This window comes from Peromyscus eremicus, chromosome 4 (assembly GCF_949786415.1).
Source record: "Peromyscus eremicus chromosome 4, PerEre_H2_v1, whole genome shotgun sequence".
NCBI lineage: Eukaryota > Metazoa > Chordata > Mammalia > Rodentia > Cricetidae > Peromyscus > Peromyscus eremicus.
The window spans coordinates 94,832,802-94,849,583 of NC_081419.1; the positions used below are offsets into that span (position 1 = coordinate 94,832,802).

The window sequence follows — 16,782 nt, forward strand, 5'->3', positions numbered from 1 at the left end:
TATTGGGGCTGGAGAAATGGCTGAGTGATTAAGAGCATTGGCTGCTCTTCCAGAGGACCCAGGTTCAATTCCCAGCACCCACATGGCAGCTTACAACTGTCTGTGACTCTAGTTCCAGGGGATCTGACAACCTCACACAGACACACATGCAGACAAAACACCAATGCACATAAAAAAAAGTTAAAAAAAAATCACAAACGGATCTGCAATGTTGCTAAATATGGGAACCAGAAAGTGGGTCTGGCGTCTGGGGCTTGGAGAAAGAGTCACCACGGGGCTGCCACAGGCATAGTTACAGGCAAAAACCTCAGACATATAAAATAAAAAAAAATAAATAAATGAAAAGGTGGCCAGGTCTCTAGTCGGTCAGAAGACACCTGGCCGGGTCTTTAGGAGGTGGAGCAGGCATGGCACGGTGTCAAGGTGGGGCGGTGGCGGTGGGAGGGCCAGGCACCTGGACAGGGGTCCCAATCTCCAGGCCCGCTGAGAAGAGGAAGCCAGGAGAAGGAGGCGTGCCTGGGTTTCTAAGACGGGCTGGGGGGCCGTGGGCGGGTCTCTGGGAGCGAGAGGGGGGCGTGGCCTGATCTCTAAGTGGGTCGGACAGGGTAGGCGGGTCTCTAGGAGGGGGAGGGAGGCGTGGCCTGACCACTAAGTGGGTCGGACAGGGTAGGCGGGTCTCAAGGAGGAGGAGGGAGGCGTGGCCTGATCTCTAAGTGGGTGGGACAGGGTAGGCGGGTCTCAAGGAGCGGGAGGGAGGCGTGGCCTGATCTCTAAGTGGGTCGGACAAGGTAGGCGGGTCTCAAGGAGCGGGAGGGAGGCGTGGCCTGATCTCTAAGTGGGTGGGACAGGGTAGGCGGGTCTCAAGGAGGAGGGGGGAGGCGTGGCCTGATCTCTAAGTGGGTCGGACAGGGTAGGCGGGTCTCAAGGCGGGCGGAAGCGTGAACTGATGGCGTAGGTGTCGGGAAGGCGGGGTCGCGTCACTGGGGAGGAAGGGGCAGGGCGCGATGTGTATTGCCGGAAGCGAGGGATGTTTTCAGCACCGGAAGTACAGCTGCAGGGGCTGAATGGCTTAAGCGTCCTGACTAGAACCGTGTGAGAGGCCGTGATGGCGAGCTCGGCAGCCGCAGTCCGCTTCGTTGCTCCGCCTCTGGAGCAGCTCCGACTCTTGGCAGCGGAACTGCGGTCGCTTCTGCCTGGAGTGCGGGGTGAGTTGTGGGAATTTGAGGCCCGGGGTTCCGGGTAGGGCGGTCGGGCGTCAGGTCAGGGCTCCGCTCACCTGTCTTTTGCTTTCCGGGTGGTCCGGCCTCCCACGCTACACCCTCAAGTCGGCGAAGCCCAGGAGAGAACCGAGCATTTTAATCGAGAGTTGTTTTGGAGAAGACTTAGTGAGTGTCTCTGCCGTTGCAGACTCTTCCCTCATCTCTCCCTGCATCCTAACCTCTTTCCCCTCTGCTGTCCCCAGAGGAGATGGTAATCCCTCCCGCTCCTCATCCCTTCTGCTACCCATCCTCGGCATTTGAGGCTGAAATATAAAACGATTTCTGGAGTTGTTTTGGAGATGTTTATGATGATAAGGGTGGAGAAGGGACGCGTAATCTTAAAAAGTCCGAGTGACAGTTGCAGCTTTAACCTTTTCAGTACTAACTTTGGCATCTGCCGCCTCTGCTACCCCCAGATGAGGCAGCAGTGAAAGTGTCAGGGGAAGCCACGATTCTGACCACTCTCTTCTCCCGACTTCCACTGCCATCTCCACAGGTGAGCTTTACTTCCGGAATGTTTGTGCTGCCTCTAGTTTTCTTCTCCCCTTATACACTCAAGCCACATTTATTTTTTTCTATTTATCAAATGAGATTATAGTTCTTACCGCACGGGATTGTTGTGAGGACAGGGTAGAAAAGTCTTCTAAATTCAGTCTGAAACTCAGCCAGGTTAGTTCCTATTAATTTTAACTTATAGTTATTTCTCATACATATTCCCCATCTGAAAGATGAGCAAGCAGGTTTAGAGACTCGGGTCAAGATTAATAAATGGTGGAGGTGGAATTAAAAGTCTACAAAGTATCTAGGCAACACCTGTTACACAAAACCCTTTAGTATTAAATTGTTTGTTTACCAATTTATTTTACTTCATTACTAATATGTGGACAATATAAAGTTCAAAAGATACCAAAATATACTAAAATACATATCTTCCCACCCCAGTTCTTCTTTCTATCTGATTTCCATTTCCTTCTGTATTATTCTATACGATCTGTTCTGTGCATATATACATCTCTCAGTGTTTCTTTTCACACACTGGTTAGATACTTATAAACATTGCTCTAGACCTTTTAAAAATTAATGTAGCTTAGAAGTTGATTCTTAATGGCACATAAAAAAGTTGCTCAGTTCTTTGTAATACTTGATATAGAGTAGAGTAACTATAGCAGTTACAAACAGCACCCCAGGTGGACTTTTAAACTGTTTCCAACTTGCAGCTATTGTAAACAGCACTGTAGTGAATTGTAAGATACAATCTTTGTATACACATGTGTGTTGATGGAAAAAAATTCCAGAGGTGCAATTACAGGAACAAAGAATTAATGCATTTTAAATAATCCTTTATTATGTAACTAAAAATAAAGCTAGATAAAAGCTGTGATCAGGAATGCCCAGAGCCACATTTTTCTAGAGCTACATGTACTCCAGAGTAGGTTATTTTATTTAAGTGTTTATTTTTATTTCATATCTATGAGTATTTTGCCTGCATGTATGTGCACATGAATTGTGTGCTTGGTGCCAATGGAGGCCAGAAGAGGGCACCGGATCCTCTGGAACTGGAGTTAAAGATGGTTGTGAGCTGCCATGTGGGTTCTGGGAACTGAACCTGGGTCCTGTGCAAGAGCAGCAAATGCTCTTAACCTCTGAGCCATCGCTTCAGCCCAAAGAGTAGGTTGTTTTATACTGACATATTTGTTTATTTGTTTGGTTTTTGTTTTTGTTTTTGTTTTTTTGGTGCTGGGGATTGAACCTAGGACTTTACATATACTGTACAAACACTCTACTACTGAGCTACACTCTCAGCCCTGCATGAATGTCTTCTTTTGTTTTTGTTGGTTTTCTATAGACAGGGTTTTTCTGTGCAGCTCTGGCTGTCCTGGAATTCACTCTGTAGACCAGGCTGGCCTTGAACTTATAGAGATCCGCCTGCCTCTGCCTCCCTAGTACTGGGATTAAAGATGTGCATCTGACTCTGAATGTCTTAATATGATAGAAAACTTCTTTTACTACAAACAACTACAAAGATAAATACTCTTTTTCTGCATATCTTAAAACAACGGCTCTCAAACTGTGGGTCGTGGCCCCTTTGGGGCATCAAATGACCTTTGCACTGGCATCACATATCAGATATCTGGCATATCAGATATTTACATTATGTTTCATTACAGTAGCAAAATTATGAAGTAGCAGTGAAAATATTTTTTGGTTGGGGGTCACCACAACATAAACTGTATTAAAGGGTTGTAGCATTAGGAAGGTTGAGAACCACCACTTGTCTTGAATGATTTGGTAATAAGGAAAAAGATAAATTGTATGAGAGCAGACAAAGACACAGTAATGGCGTGATGCAGTAGTTGGCCTGTATTTAACAAAAAGACCAGGTGCTGAATATTTTAAGCTTGTTAGGACAAATGCTCAACTTTTCCCTTGTAATACAACTACAACTGTTAGATGTTTGTACACTAATGAACATGACTGTGTCCTAGTAACACTTTATTTATAAAACCCAACAGTGAGCCTGCATGAGCCTCTGGCCATAATTTGCTTCCTACTGGTCTAAGTGCAGTGATTATCTCATGTCGCAGCACAATTGCTTAGGATATTAAATAGCAGAAATAAGTTTTTCCTTCATTTTGTATTTCTCTTTTGAAATGTCTGGTATCTACCTAATTTCTTTCTAATATGGGATGCATACATCATAAGCCTGACTTATAATAGGTTTTCAGAAGACATTTGATCATGCTTTATAGATGTTTGATCTCATCCTCAGTAAATGGGCTGACAGCATTGATATTGAACATTTGCTCTATTCATTCTGAATTCGTCTATCACTTCATAGGAAACCCAGAGGATCTGTGAGCACATCTATGTTGCCATCAAGGAAACTATTACAATATATTATTCACTTCCTAAGGATCAGGGTAAGTCACTGTGTATACACAGTAGTGTTGCATTTATAGACTAGATCTTTGCTAAGGTAGTAGACTATATCCTGATGTTGCATATTAATATGTAAACATTATTTATCAATATGTAAACATTATTATACATGTTTATCTTCAATGTAATATTATATATTTATATGTAAACATATTATACATGTCTATTTTTCTTCAGTTTTCAGCATGTGACTTTTCCCCATAAAATAGTCAAAGATAATTTTATAATGTGAGTGACCTCTGTAGCACTCCATTAGGCTAAAGTACAGATGCTATGCACCTGTGATTTCCCATTGTTATGCTTTACCTGATTCTTTAAAAAGTGTGGACGGGTGGCAGTGGCGCATGCCTTTAATCCCAGCACTCAGGAGGCAGATCTCTGTGAGTTCAAGGCCAGCCTGGTCTACAGAGCGAGATTCAAGACAGGCACCAAAACTACACGTAGAAACCCTGTCTTGGAAAACCAAACAACAACAACAAAAAGTGTGTGTGTGTGTGTGTGTGTGTGTGTGTGTGTGTGTGTGTGTGTGTGTGCAGGTACACACACGGGGAATGGGTTCTCTCATTCCATTGTGGGTTCCTGTGAGTAAACTTAGACCATCAGGCTTGTGCAGCAAGTTCTTTTACCTACTGAGCCATCTCAACTGGTTATTTTAAAAAGATGTTATTTATTTGATGGGTATGGGTGTTTTGCCTTCATGTGTGTCTGTACCACATGTATGTCTGGTCCCTGCCAAGGTCAGAAGAGGATATTGAATCCCCTGGAACTGAAGTTACAGACAGTGTGATCTGCTATATGGGTTTGGGAATTGAACCTAGGTCCTCTGGAAGAACAGCTAGTGCTCTTAAGTGCTGAACCATATCTTCAGCCCTCAACTGATCCTTTATAAAAATCATTCAGGCCGAGCGGCAGTGGTGCACGCCTTTAATCCCAGCGCTCGGGAGGCAGAGCCAGGCGGATCTCTGTGAGTTTGAGGTCAGCCTGGTCTAAAGAGCGAGATCTAGGACAAGCACCAAAACTACACAGAGAAACCCTGTCTCGAAAAAACAAACAAACAAACAAAAAACCATTCATTATTTGTGTCTGTGTATGTATGTGCACACGTAGGTGCATGTGTGTATTCAGGTGCTCATGCATGTGTATATGAGTACACGTGAAAGGCAGGACCTTGTGTTTTTAAGAGAATCTTCATTGGAGTTCCTATCTCTGCTTCGTCAGCACTGGCATCATAGGACTCTGTTTTGACTGCCTTTCTCCTGTAGGTTCTGGGAATTACACTCAAGCAGTCATGTTTACGTGTGACTGGCACTTTATCAAATAGGCTGTCTTCTCAGCCCCTAATTCACTTTTCTTTCCAGTCCATTCTAATTGTTATGTATGCTTGCTGAATCTAAGCTCCATACCCATGCCAAGGCCATTCTTACCCTCCCTCCTCCACCTAGCATTACATCATACTCTGTTTGAAGACCTTTCTCAAGTTAAGAGCCCACCAGCATGGCCTGTAGTTTTATACCTTCGTTGAAGTTGTGCTGAGAAAATAAATGGAAACATGTCATAGTTCATGAGGGTTACTTACAAATGCTTTAAACTTCCAATGTTTTGTCCATATGTATCAAAGGGCCAGTGTCCTTAATGAATGAATGAATACACATGGAAAGACTCCAACACCGTTGGAGAACAGGTCTAAGGAATGGCAGGAGGGGCAATAAAATGACATAAGTAAGACTTGAGTCTTGCACTGGTGCATGATGTAAAGCATGTAGGTGTCTGTTACCGCATAGGTCCATAACACTAAGAATCCAGAAAGCAGGTGGTGACTTTCGAAGCGACCGGGCTACTTACTGTTTGGGTTTGGCCACAGGAATCACCCTGAGAAAGCTGGTACGGAATGCTACTCTGGACATTGTGGATGGCATGGCTCAGCTCCTGGAAGTGCTTATCTCTCCTTCTCACAGGTAGCAGTGCCACAGTGTGGGAAGATAGCTAGTGGGCTTCCTTGACTCTAACAGCAAAGTTATACATCGTCCCTCATAGTGGACAGTATATATAATGTAATATATATAATATATAAACAGGAAAGAGGGTTTTAGGGGACAGGAACCTAGGTTATTGATATGTCCTTATTAATTCGTTTTTTTCCAGCACTGAGAACAGTGACCTTATTTCCTGCAATAGTGTCTCAGTAGCGTGCCAACAGGTGCCTGAGATTCCAAAAGGTAGGTAGAAGTAAGCTATTAGCTGCTGGTCAAAGTAGAGAGGCTTCTCATGTCCAGCTTCCAGCTTTGCCTTACATAAATAATTGAATTTCTGTGAAGACTTTAAGTGAAATAATATGTAGTTGATTATCATCAATATTAATTGACTTTAATACTTTTTGCCATTCCTCATACTGGTTTCTGGTTTGGTTTGGTTTTGGTAGTGCTGGGGATTGAGCCCAGGGCATGCCAGCCAAGGGCTCTACTGCTGAGTACTACTCCTTAAATTCAGCCTCCTCCTCTTGCTGTGGCTCTGTCTCTTGAACAGATACAGTTTTCTCTCCTGTTACTGTCCCAGGAGCAGCATCAGGGGCACATTGCAAGGGTTATAAAGCAGAGCCAGGCAGACTAAGTGGTTGTCAAGAGGACTGTGATACCAAACATCACGGAACAGTTTGATTTCTTCTGGTGGTGAAATTAAAAAGCCGTTTTAACCCTCTGTCCAGGCAGAGGGTATAGTGAGAAACGTTTTACTTTAAAGCAGTGTTGGTTGCCCTTTGTAGTCTTAAGAGAAAGGGTAGGTTTCTCCTCGAATTCTAGTACTTGTGATAATTTCATTCCTAGATAACAAAGCTGCAGCCCTTTTGATGCTGACAAAGAGTGTGGAGCTTGTGAAAGATGCACATGAAGAGATGGAGCAGGTGAGGGCACTTTCATGACCAGTAGATGAACTCATCATGAAGACAGGGAGTTAGTTCCCTGCAACTGGACTGAATAATCCCAGTCTCACTCCTGTCCAGTCTTCCATCTCCCACCATCCCTGGCTTGTGTCTTAGTACCACTTCTCTGTTCCTTACTGGACAAGGAGAAGGGCAATGTGGTTTATAGATTGACTCAGTTTTGTAGCCGATAGCAAAGCGGGTGACTGATGGTGGTGGAGTGTTTGCATTTGCATATATGATGATATTTCTTAGGCTGTAGAAGAGTGTGACCCTTACTATGGCCTCTTGAATGATTCTGAGGACAACTCTGACAGCCACAATGATGAGGATGGTGTATTAGGGCTTCCAAGCAATCGGGACTCATACTGGTCACAGGAAGATCAAGAGCTCATAACCCCGTGTCTTGCATTGGTGAGAGCATCCAGAGCTTCCCTCAAGAAAATCCGGGTTTTAGTGGCCGAGAATGGGAAGAAGGAGCAGGTATCCCAGCTGGATGACATTGTGGACATTTCTGATGAGATCAGCCCCAGGTAAGCATGTATCACACTTGGAAAGAGAAGCACTGTGATCCAAGCTGCTGCTGCTCCAGGGTTTCCTTCAGCTTTTTATGTTTTGAAATTTTTCAAGTCTAAAAGAAATTGAAAAAGTGCTTCAGTAAATAGCTCTACATCCTTTATTTGGATTCTCCTAGTCACCTATTTCCCCTGTATATTTATTTCTTGATAAATAGGTATATTTTTCCTAAATCATTTAGGATATAAATAATTTTTCACCCCTAAATATTTTATCAACAATTTCCTAAGAACAGATATTCTTAGAGTCACATTCAAGAAATTTAGCATTTGATGTAATAGTAATATCTAATACTTAGATTTCTCCATTTGTCTTCAAAAATATCTTAATAAATTCCACTTCCATTAAGGTCTCTTACTACATTGGGTTGGCATCTGTTTAGTTCCTTGCAATCTTGAATAGTCTCTGTCCCTTCTAGTCTGATTTGACATTGGCATTTCAGAATTATATATTGTAAATACACAACAATATGGGTTTATAAGATTATTTTCTCATAATAAAGTTAAACTTTGGGTCAAAAATATAAGTGTTCTGTACTTCCCTCTATCTTCAGTTGGGGAGGCACATGATGATTTTTCTTCTTGTGGTAATAAATGTGGTCACATGGTTAAAGTAGTGGCCTCTTTAGGAAGGCCCCTTTACCTAATGTGTCAAGCTCCCATTGATGAACTCTTCCAGTATCACTGACTACACTGATGATTTCAGATCCTCTTGTCTTTGACTCAACTAGTCATTCCTTATCCTGTGGACCATGGGCATTTTTACCCCAGCTTCCTAAATAGGATGTGTTTGTTTCAGTAAACATTGATTGAGTTGCTTCTGTATCGCATGCATACCTACTTACTCGAATTAAGGAACTGAATCGGTTGTGTACTGGAAACAACCACACTGAACTCTGTCCCCCCTTTTTGGTTAATGGTTATATTTTCCTTCTGCTCTTAGTGTGGATGATTTGGTTCTGAGCATATATCCACCTGTGTGTCACCTCACTGTGCGGATCAATGTAAGTACTAGATTTGAACTGGTAGAATTTTATTAGTCTCTAGTATTCCCTATAATCTATAGAGCATTTATATCTTTGCCAAACTTGTGTGCAAGTATAATAGTTTCACGGTTCTTACATATATTTGTGCTTGATAAAGACTAGCTGAATTTGAGTTATAATAGCCATGCACTTTGATACTTTTAATTGTTTTATAACCACTTGGATAATCATTTGAAAATAGAAAATAGTGCTTTAAAAAGTAAAATTCTTTTTTTGTTAATTTTTTATTTATTAGGGGGAGGGGGCTTATATGCACATATCTGTGTGCAAATGCATGTGCACATATGCAGAGGCCAGAAATTGCTGAGTAGACTCTGTCACTCTCTACCTTATTACTTTGAGACAGGGTCTGTCACTGAACCTGGAACTAGTCTGGTAGCCAGTAAGCCCTAGTCATCTCGTAATCTCTGTTCCCCAGAGCTCTGGGGTAACAGGTAACATGGTCATAGCCAATGTACACTTGTAAGCACTCTTTGCCACTGAGCCATCATCCCAAGTCAAATTCCTCTTAGAGAGCCAATTTTACTGAATCAGTACCATAATACATATTTTGTATGTATAACACACATATGTATTTATGGTTTTATTGTATTCTTGAAGTGCTACTGCATTTATAGAGTTCTGTTCTTCTATTTTTATGAACTCAAGTTCATACCACTAATGTTACTGGGAAGAAAAGTGAACCTGCCAAGTAATTTAAATTTTATAACAGGATGTGTTGGTTCTAATATTTTATAAATTAGATGGTAGATTAATTAATGTGTAGAATGTTTCAGTAAAACAGATTCTTTGGGACATTAACTTTTAAAAAACTGAATTTCTGAGAAACTGAATTTCTGAGAAATAAAATTTTTAGCAAGATATTCTATCAATGATCCCAAACACAGGATTATATGAAGTAATTCATAAATATGTATGTACATGTGTGTGTGTGTGTGTGTGTGTGTTATTTTATATTGTTGCCATCCATCCATCCCCATGCTGTCTTTTGGTTGTGGTATGGTGCTAGGGGTTCCAAGTAGGATATGCCAAGCCAGGGCTGTGCTGCTGACCTACAGCCCCAGGTCTTGAAATCTTCAGGTTTTTTTTTTTTTTTTTTTTTTTTTTTTAAATCTTCAGTTTTATCGTCTTGAATTTCTTAAAGTTCTAAACAGGAATAGCTAGCTCATAGCCTGAGCCATCACAGACTCCATTAGAGTCTCCTTTTTCTCTCTTTTTTGAAACATTCTTTCTATGTGTAATCCAGGCTGCCATAAAACTCTCTATTCTCCTTCGAGGTTGAGATTATCCTTTTTTTCCAAATTAAAAAGAATATTAAAATTAGCTGGGCGGCGGTGGTGCACGCCTTTAATCCCAGCACTCCTGAAGCAGAGGCAGGTGGATCTCTGAGTTGAGACCAGCCTGGTCTATAGAGTGAGTTCCAGGACAGCCAGGGCTACACAGAGAAACCTTGTCTCAAACAAATGAACACACAAACAAAAATTAATTAAAAATTATGAAAACATAATAATGTTACACCAGCAGTGTTTCTAAGATCTTGTTAAGTAGGAAAGAATCCATAATGGTACTAACTTAACCTAATTAGCATTTTAAATTGCATTTATTCATTTATTTATTGTGTATACATACTACACATGTCACAGTTGTGTATGTAGAGACCAGAGGACGACTGTGGTAGTCTTTCCCAGGAATCATATTCCGGTTGTCAAGTATGGCAGCAAGTGTGCTTACCCAGTGAGCCATCTCATCGGCCCTAATCAGCATTTTTGTTGTTGAATATTTTATCTTCAAGGCTCTTTTCTTTCTTTCTTCTTTTGACTGAGTGCTGAGGCTCAAACTCAGGTCTTCATGACTGCACAGCCCAGCCCGTGTAAGGCTCTTTTTAAATGACTCTCTTATCGTCAATACATGGATCTTCAAGCTCTTTCTTTTGGTGCCAGGGCTCAGGATGAGTGACATCTCTCTCTCTCTTTTTTTTTTCTAGTCTGCGAAACTGGTGTCTGTTTTAATGAAGGCACTTGAAATTACAAAGTAAGTCTGAAGATTTCTCCATACATGGCTTGAGAATGAAATTGTCTGGCCAGCTGTTATCAAGAACTAACCCCATTTCAGAGAGTTGGGGAGGGAAGCTGTGGGTGTGGGCAGGGTGCGGAGCAGCCAGCCTGTGAAGAGGAATGCCGCCTTCTTCTTGTAGTTTCCCCTCTGCACTTTCTGGGAATGGCTTTTCCCTTCACACTGTGTTAATAACTTCTTCTCTTTTCCTCTCAGAACAAGTCATGTGACCCCCCAGCCAGAAGATAGCTGGATCCCTTTACTCATGAATGCTGTTGATCACTGCATGAGCAGAGTTAAGGAGCTCACTCAGCATGCAGCTGCATTGTGAGCTCCCAGGCCATTCTTACTCCTCTTTCTCCTGCTCCCACAGCCAAGATCCAGAGTCTGCTTTTATTTATTTATTTTTATTTTTTCCCCTGTGTCTGCTTTTAGAAGTGGAGCTATGATAGGGTGCTTGCTGGATGGAAAGGAAGCTCCTGTCTGTATTTCACAAGAGCTTCTTATCAAGATGGTAGGCTAGGACAGATTGGCAGTTATCTATAAATCATATGAGTGTGATATGCTTCTATGCTAGACACAAAAGAAATTTGTATAAATTTGTGCTCTCAGCTATTTCTTGGAGATTCTTAAGGGAGTTGTCCTATTCTCTATTTTACAGTAAAGTATATTGTTTTATTAAGATTTTGATGATCTCAATAAAATGCTAACCTATGCAACTAAATGTGTCATTTAATGCAACTAAAAGTGTCATTTAAAATCTTTTATTGTGAGCCAGGCATGTTGGCATACACCTTTAATCCTAGCACTTGGCAGTCAGAGACAGATTTCTGAATCAGATGCCAGCCTGGTCTACATAGTATATTCCAGGACACCCAGAGAGCTACAGAGAGACCTAATCTCAAAAAGAATAAGAATAAAAGAAAAGAAAATGAACAGGCTGGAAAAATTGCTCAGTGGTTATTACTGCATATGCTAATATGTTAGTGTCTTAGTTAGAGCTTCTCTTGCTGTGAAGAGAGACTATAGAGACAGGGTTTCTCTGTGTAACAACTTTGGCTGTCCTGGAACTCACTCTGTAGACCAGGCTGGCCTCAAACTCACAGAGATCCGCCTGCCTCTGCCTTCTGAGTGGTGGGATTAAAGGTGTGTGCCACCACACCTGGTCCAAGGCAACTCTTACAAAGGAAAACACTTAATTGGGGCTGGAGAGATAGCTGAGAGTTCTACATCTGGATCTGCAAGCCAGAGGAAGTGTAACATCTAGACACTTACACTAGAGCTGGCTTGAGCATTTGAGAACTCAAAGCCTGCTCCCTAGTGAAGCACTTCCTCCAACAAAGCCACACCTACTTCAGTAAGGCCATACCTCCTAATAGTACAGTTATGTGGGTATGAGTGGAAAAAGAGAAGAAAAAGGCTAAGATTAGTCGATAGGGGGTGCTGTGGAAACACAAGAGTTGGGGAGGGAATTTGGCTGAAGGTAGACTGAAAAGACCAGCAAAGATACGGGCCTAGAGAGATGGCTCAGAGGATAAGAGCATTGGCAGCTCTTCCAGAGGTCCTGAGTTCAATTCCCAGCAACCACACTGTGGCTCACAACCATCTGGTGCCCTCTTCTGGGGTGTAGGAATATAGAGACCCTGCAAATCTCCCAAATCCCTGATCTTTGGGAGAGGACAAAAAGAAAGGAAAGAGTAAGGAGAAGGGAAAAGTGACCCAGGGCAAGAATAGGAGCAAGTTGGCATGCTAAATTGACATTGGGTATTAAATAGGGGAGAAACATGCGGGGAGGAGAGAGATCTGGGTGGGGATACAAGCTATGAAAACTGTCCGGACTGATAACCAGACTCAGTCTCATCTCTCAGTGTCCTTTCTCCAGCTACAAGAAGCCTGTCTCACCCCTGGGAGTTCCTCCATTATACTGTTGTTCTCTCTTGGTCTGACTTTGAATAACTCAATTACAGATGCTGGTCCAGTCTGTGCTTTATGGGTGGAGTCTCAGATGCTGGTACACCTTTGTACTTCAGGGTTCTGGTTGCAAATGCTGGCCCTTCCCTCTGCTGTCTCCATAGCCCATGTAGTTTGGGGTGTGTTGCTCAAATCCTGATGAAGCAGCATGAGCCAGGTCCAGCCACACACAATTTCTAGGGTTTCAGTGGGATGATAGGAGGGGGCAGAGGATGATGAGCCTTGTAGCTTTCTCAAGTTTAGGGGTCTTTACCCATTCTCTAGAGCTGTGTCTATGGGTTTGGTGCTCTTCCTTGCTGGTAGGTTCAGGCAGCATGTGTTCAGACTCCTGAAAGCTTTTCTTATTATTCTGTATCCACTTGCTTGCTCCTCTGGGCAATGGCAGTGAAGGGGGATTGTGGAAATCTTGGCTTCACACCCTTGTAATCATAGTACATGTCCGGCTTGCTGTAGTTAAATTTTTCCTTCAGTCTGAGTTCAGCCTCTGATTTGGGTTTCCAGCAGTGAGACCCCATGGGCTCAGGGACCCTCAGAACATTTTCCTGATGGGGTTCAGCTCTACACTCATCAATGGGCTTCACAGAAGAAGAACCAGGGCACAGCCACAATCTGAACAAGCAAAACCATACTCCAAAAGTGTTAATAACTCAGTGTCCAATATCTGGGATTTACTCACGATCTTCTGGGCTCTCTTCAGGGACTCCAACCCTGCCACAAAGTGCCAAGCCTCAGCTGCTCTTCATGACCCCTTCATACCTTCAAAGCCAGCACTATCTGGGTGACTCTTATGCTACCAAATTCGGCTACCAGCACTAGCCTTGGCCACCTCTGGACCACAGTTTCTGTGTGCTGACTCTCAGGAAACACTGTAGAAGACTTCACCTCAGTGATGTTAGTCTCTTCTTAATCACAGCTGAGTCTTTAGTCCCAGCTGACCAGCATGCATTGTCCCGGCAAAGCAAAGGTTTTCCTTTAGTGGTTCTGCTTTCTTGTTAACCGTAGCTGATTCTTCAGCCTCAGCTGACCAGACACCACAGATTCTTCACAAAATGACCTGGTAGAGTCTTGACTTCCCTTTGAAACTTCACAAGCCATGTCTTCATTGTTTGAATACTCTCATCTTCTAAGCTCCTACAGAACAGCCCACTGAGTTCTCAACACTCAATGACTTTTCTAGCCCAAAGGTCCGAAGTCCTTCCACAATCCTCCCCAAAACAACATGGTCTGGCCTGTCACAGAAACGCCTCCTATCCTGGTACCAAACTTCTTAGTGCTTTATTGCTTAAAGAATCTTAATTCTGTTGTGGAATATTATTTTAACTATATAAAGGTTTGTTACATTTATTTCTGCTCCTTTTGTTAACAATGCAAAGATGTGTTAAATTTGTTTGATTAAATAAAATTAACCTGGGGTCAGGATGCTGAGTCAGCAACTAGCTGACAGGAAGTGATAGGGAGGAACTATGTATATCGAGGGTTCTTTAGTGGGGGCTGAGCAGAAGGATGGCCCCTTTTTTTGAAACGATGAAGGAAAGACAGTTAGCTACTTGCTATTCAGCCTCCATGAGCTAGCAGGATTTCACCTCAATCTTTGAATCCTGAGTTCTATAGAAGGATAGAGATTTAGATAAAGTTTCCCTTAGCAGCACGACAGAGCCGGTGCCCTAAGGGAACAGAATTCTCACCAGCTGCAGCTGGTGTGCCCAGCCTGCTGCCGGTAGCTGTGGAGTTGCAATTGCTGGTGGGAACAGCAGTTGCTTAAGGTACAGCTACTGTATTGAAGGCAAAACAATTCCAAGTTGAAATAGACTAATAACTCAATAACTGTCATTGCCAATGACCCCTGAAACAATCACAATGGCAGGCAGGGTGGTACAGGCACAAAAGGAAAGACTGGACTCAGGTGGTGGAGACCTGTGGTGGATAATTATAAATATCTAGTCTTTAACTCCATCGAAGACCCCAGAAGGATATAATATGACCTGAGTAAACAGGAAGTGAATAGCAACTTCCATAATTCTAGAAATGACAGAGACATCTGGCTGCCTGGACAGTCATCTAAACAAAGTTGGGGCATCTGCAATGTTGGGGCATCCATCTTCAGCCTACAGGCCTAGAGTCTCTGGCATAGCTTTCAGTGAAGCAGGAAATTTTAGGGACTGTTCCGCCCATTCTGGCCAAGTTCATCACTTGCTTCTCTGTGTCCTGTAGAATGTCTGTCAGTTTCTTCTGTGAAGCAGGAACCTGAAGGACCATCTAGCCTTGTAAAGTTCTGTGGTGATCTTCCTATGGGTCCTGCATGTCCAGTTTATACAACATCCTGTCAAGAAGCTGAGGCAAGAGTAGTTTCTTGCCCAAATGGCTAACTTTTGCCATAAAGAAAGCAAATTTCATATGGAGTTTCTTTGATGCCCATCATCTTCTCTGAAGTAGATTGGTGCTGCCAGGAGCAGACATGTCTCAATGTCCAGAAAAGTCCTAAGTTCTTTTTTTTTTTTTTTGGTTTTTCAAGACAGGGTTTCTCTGTGTAGCTTTGCGCCTTTCCTGGAACTCACTTGGTAGCCCAGGCTGGCCTCGAACTCACAGAGATCCACCTGGCTCTGCTTCCCAAGTGTTGGGATTAAAGCCGTGCGCCACCACCGCCCGGCCTCCTAAATTCTTAAAATGTCTTAAATGCCATATTCTGTAGGTCTTTGAAGTGTTTGAAGATTACCTACCTAACTGAAATATCTCTTTGTATACCTAGAAAACTTAACTAACATGGCTATAACTTTGATTATCATAGATGACTAATTATTAATCTGTTTCTTAATTATACATTAAAATTTTAAATGCATTGCATAAACATAATACTTTAAACAAGAGTAGATATATATATAGTACAACAAAATTAACTTTAAATTTGTATCAATAAACTAAAATCCATAGCAATGTAAAACTTTTCAAACAAGTTGTTGCTCTTTAAAAGTAGATTCAATAATCTACCCTTATATCCTATTATATCTATACCCCTTTTCTTCTTTAGAAAGAGATTGCATTTATAATTGACCCACTTTAAATAAAAATAAACATTCATAAACAATATTTTGGGTATATGGGCATAGCTTCCCATACTACTTCCTGATATTTGGAGGCACTGGCAATCTTATGGGGATCCTGAGAAATTTAAGAATTATAGTTAAATCTTGGCTGTAGTAGTCTGTGAGGCTGTATCGACCTTTAGGTGGTGGGGTCTTGGTTGATCAAACCATACTAGCCTGAAAGCAATCCATAGGTTCTCTTTTTCTGTGGAAACAAAAGTAGAACCTCTTTTCCAAAACAGCATATCCTTAGCCATAAATTTTGAAGTCAAGATACCTTTAAAATATACATATTGGTTTAACTTAGTACAATCAAATGTCTCTGCAGTTAAAAATATCAAAAACAATATAATAATATGCAGTATCCAGATTCTTTGTGTAATTTCCATCCTTACGTGGCTTAACTTTTATTTTTTACTGCCTCTTTAAAGATTTTATTTTTAAAAACTTTATTTCTTCATATAACTGTCTATGTTCATTTTCTCTCTCTTCCAAGCCTATGTATATTTTTACATACATTGTAAACCGTTTAGAGGTTTATTCCGTCTGAATCTGTCTTATCGTGAATCTATAATCCTTTTCTGGCTAAGAGATATTTTAAACAGCTAAGCTGCATGGCGACTTTGGCTGTTGAATCCACCCCATTTGGCTTTCCAACATGGTGGAGGTATGTTTGCCACCAGCTCTGGGAGCCATGCTCACCGCCAACTCTGGGAAGCAGTGAGTCTATGTCTCCATCAAGTAGTGTGTAGCCCAGAACTACCCCCACCCCCAACCCCAACCCCCACCCCAACCTCTGTGCGCGCGCCCTTTTTTTTTTTTTTCCCCCGAGACAGGGTTTCTCTGTGTAGCCCTGACTATCCTGGAACTCGCTTTGTAGACCAGGCTGGCCTCGAACCTCGAACTCACTGAGATCTGCCTGCCTCTGCCTCCCAAGTGCTGGGA

At 42.3% G+C, this 16,782-nt stretch overlaps 1 protein-coding gene across 1 annotated transcript; it reads left to right on the forward strand.

Moving 5' to 3' along the window:
• The first annotated feature begins 583 nt into the window (after positions 1-583).
• Ccndbp1 (cyclin D1 binding protein 1) lies at positions 584-11,510 on the forward strand. Its single transcript, XM_059261228.1, has 11 exons — positions 584-1,205; positions 1,326-1,385; positions 1,676-1,755; positions 4,099-4,180; positions 6,061-6,154; positions 6,342-6,415; positions 7,019-7,095; positions 7,369-7,646; positions 8,632-8,692; positions 10,719-10,765; positions 11,003-11,510. Exons 1-11 carry the CDS (start codon positions 1,106-1,108, stop codon positions 11,115-11,117), a joined length of 1,068 nt encoding a protein of 355 aa, XP_059117211.1. The 5' UTR covers positions 584-1,105; the 3' UTR covers positions 11,118-11,510.
• The last annotated feature ends 5,272 nt before the right edge of the window (positions 11,511-16,782 follow it).

What these genes read in the sequence shown, in the direction of transcription:
- Ccndbp1 (XM_059261228.1), top strand. Translation starts at nt 1,106, where the DNA reads ATGGCGAGCTCGGCAGCCGCAGTCCGCTTCGTTGCTCCGCCTCTGGAG. An exon ending in GGTGCCTGAGATTCCAAAAG is followed by an intron (nt 6,416 to 7,018) that starts GTAGGTAGAAGT and finishes TTTCATTCCTAG; the next exon opens with ATAACAAAGCTGCAGCCCTT. An exon ending in TCTGATGAGATCAGCCCCAG is followed by an intron (nt 7,647 to 8,631) that starts GTAAGCATGTAT and finishes TTCTGCTCTTAG; the next exon opens with TGTGGATGATTTGGTTCTGA.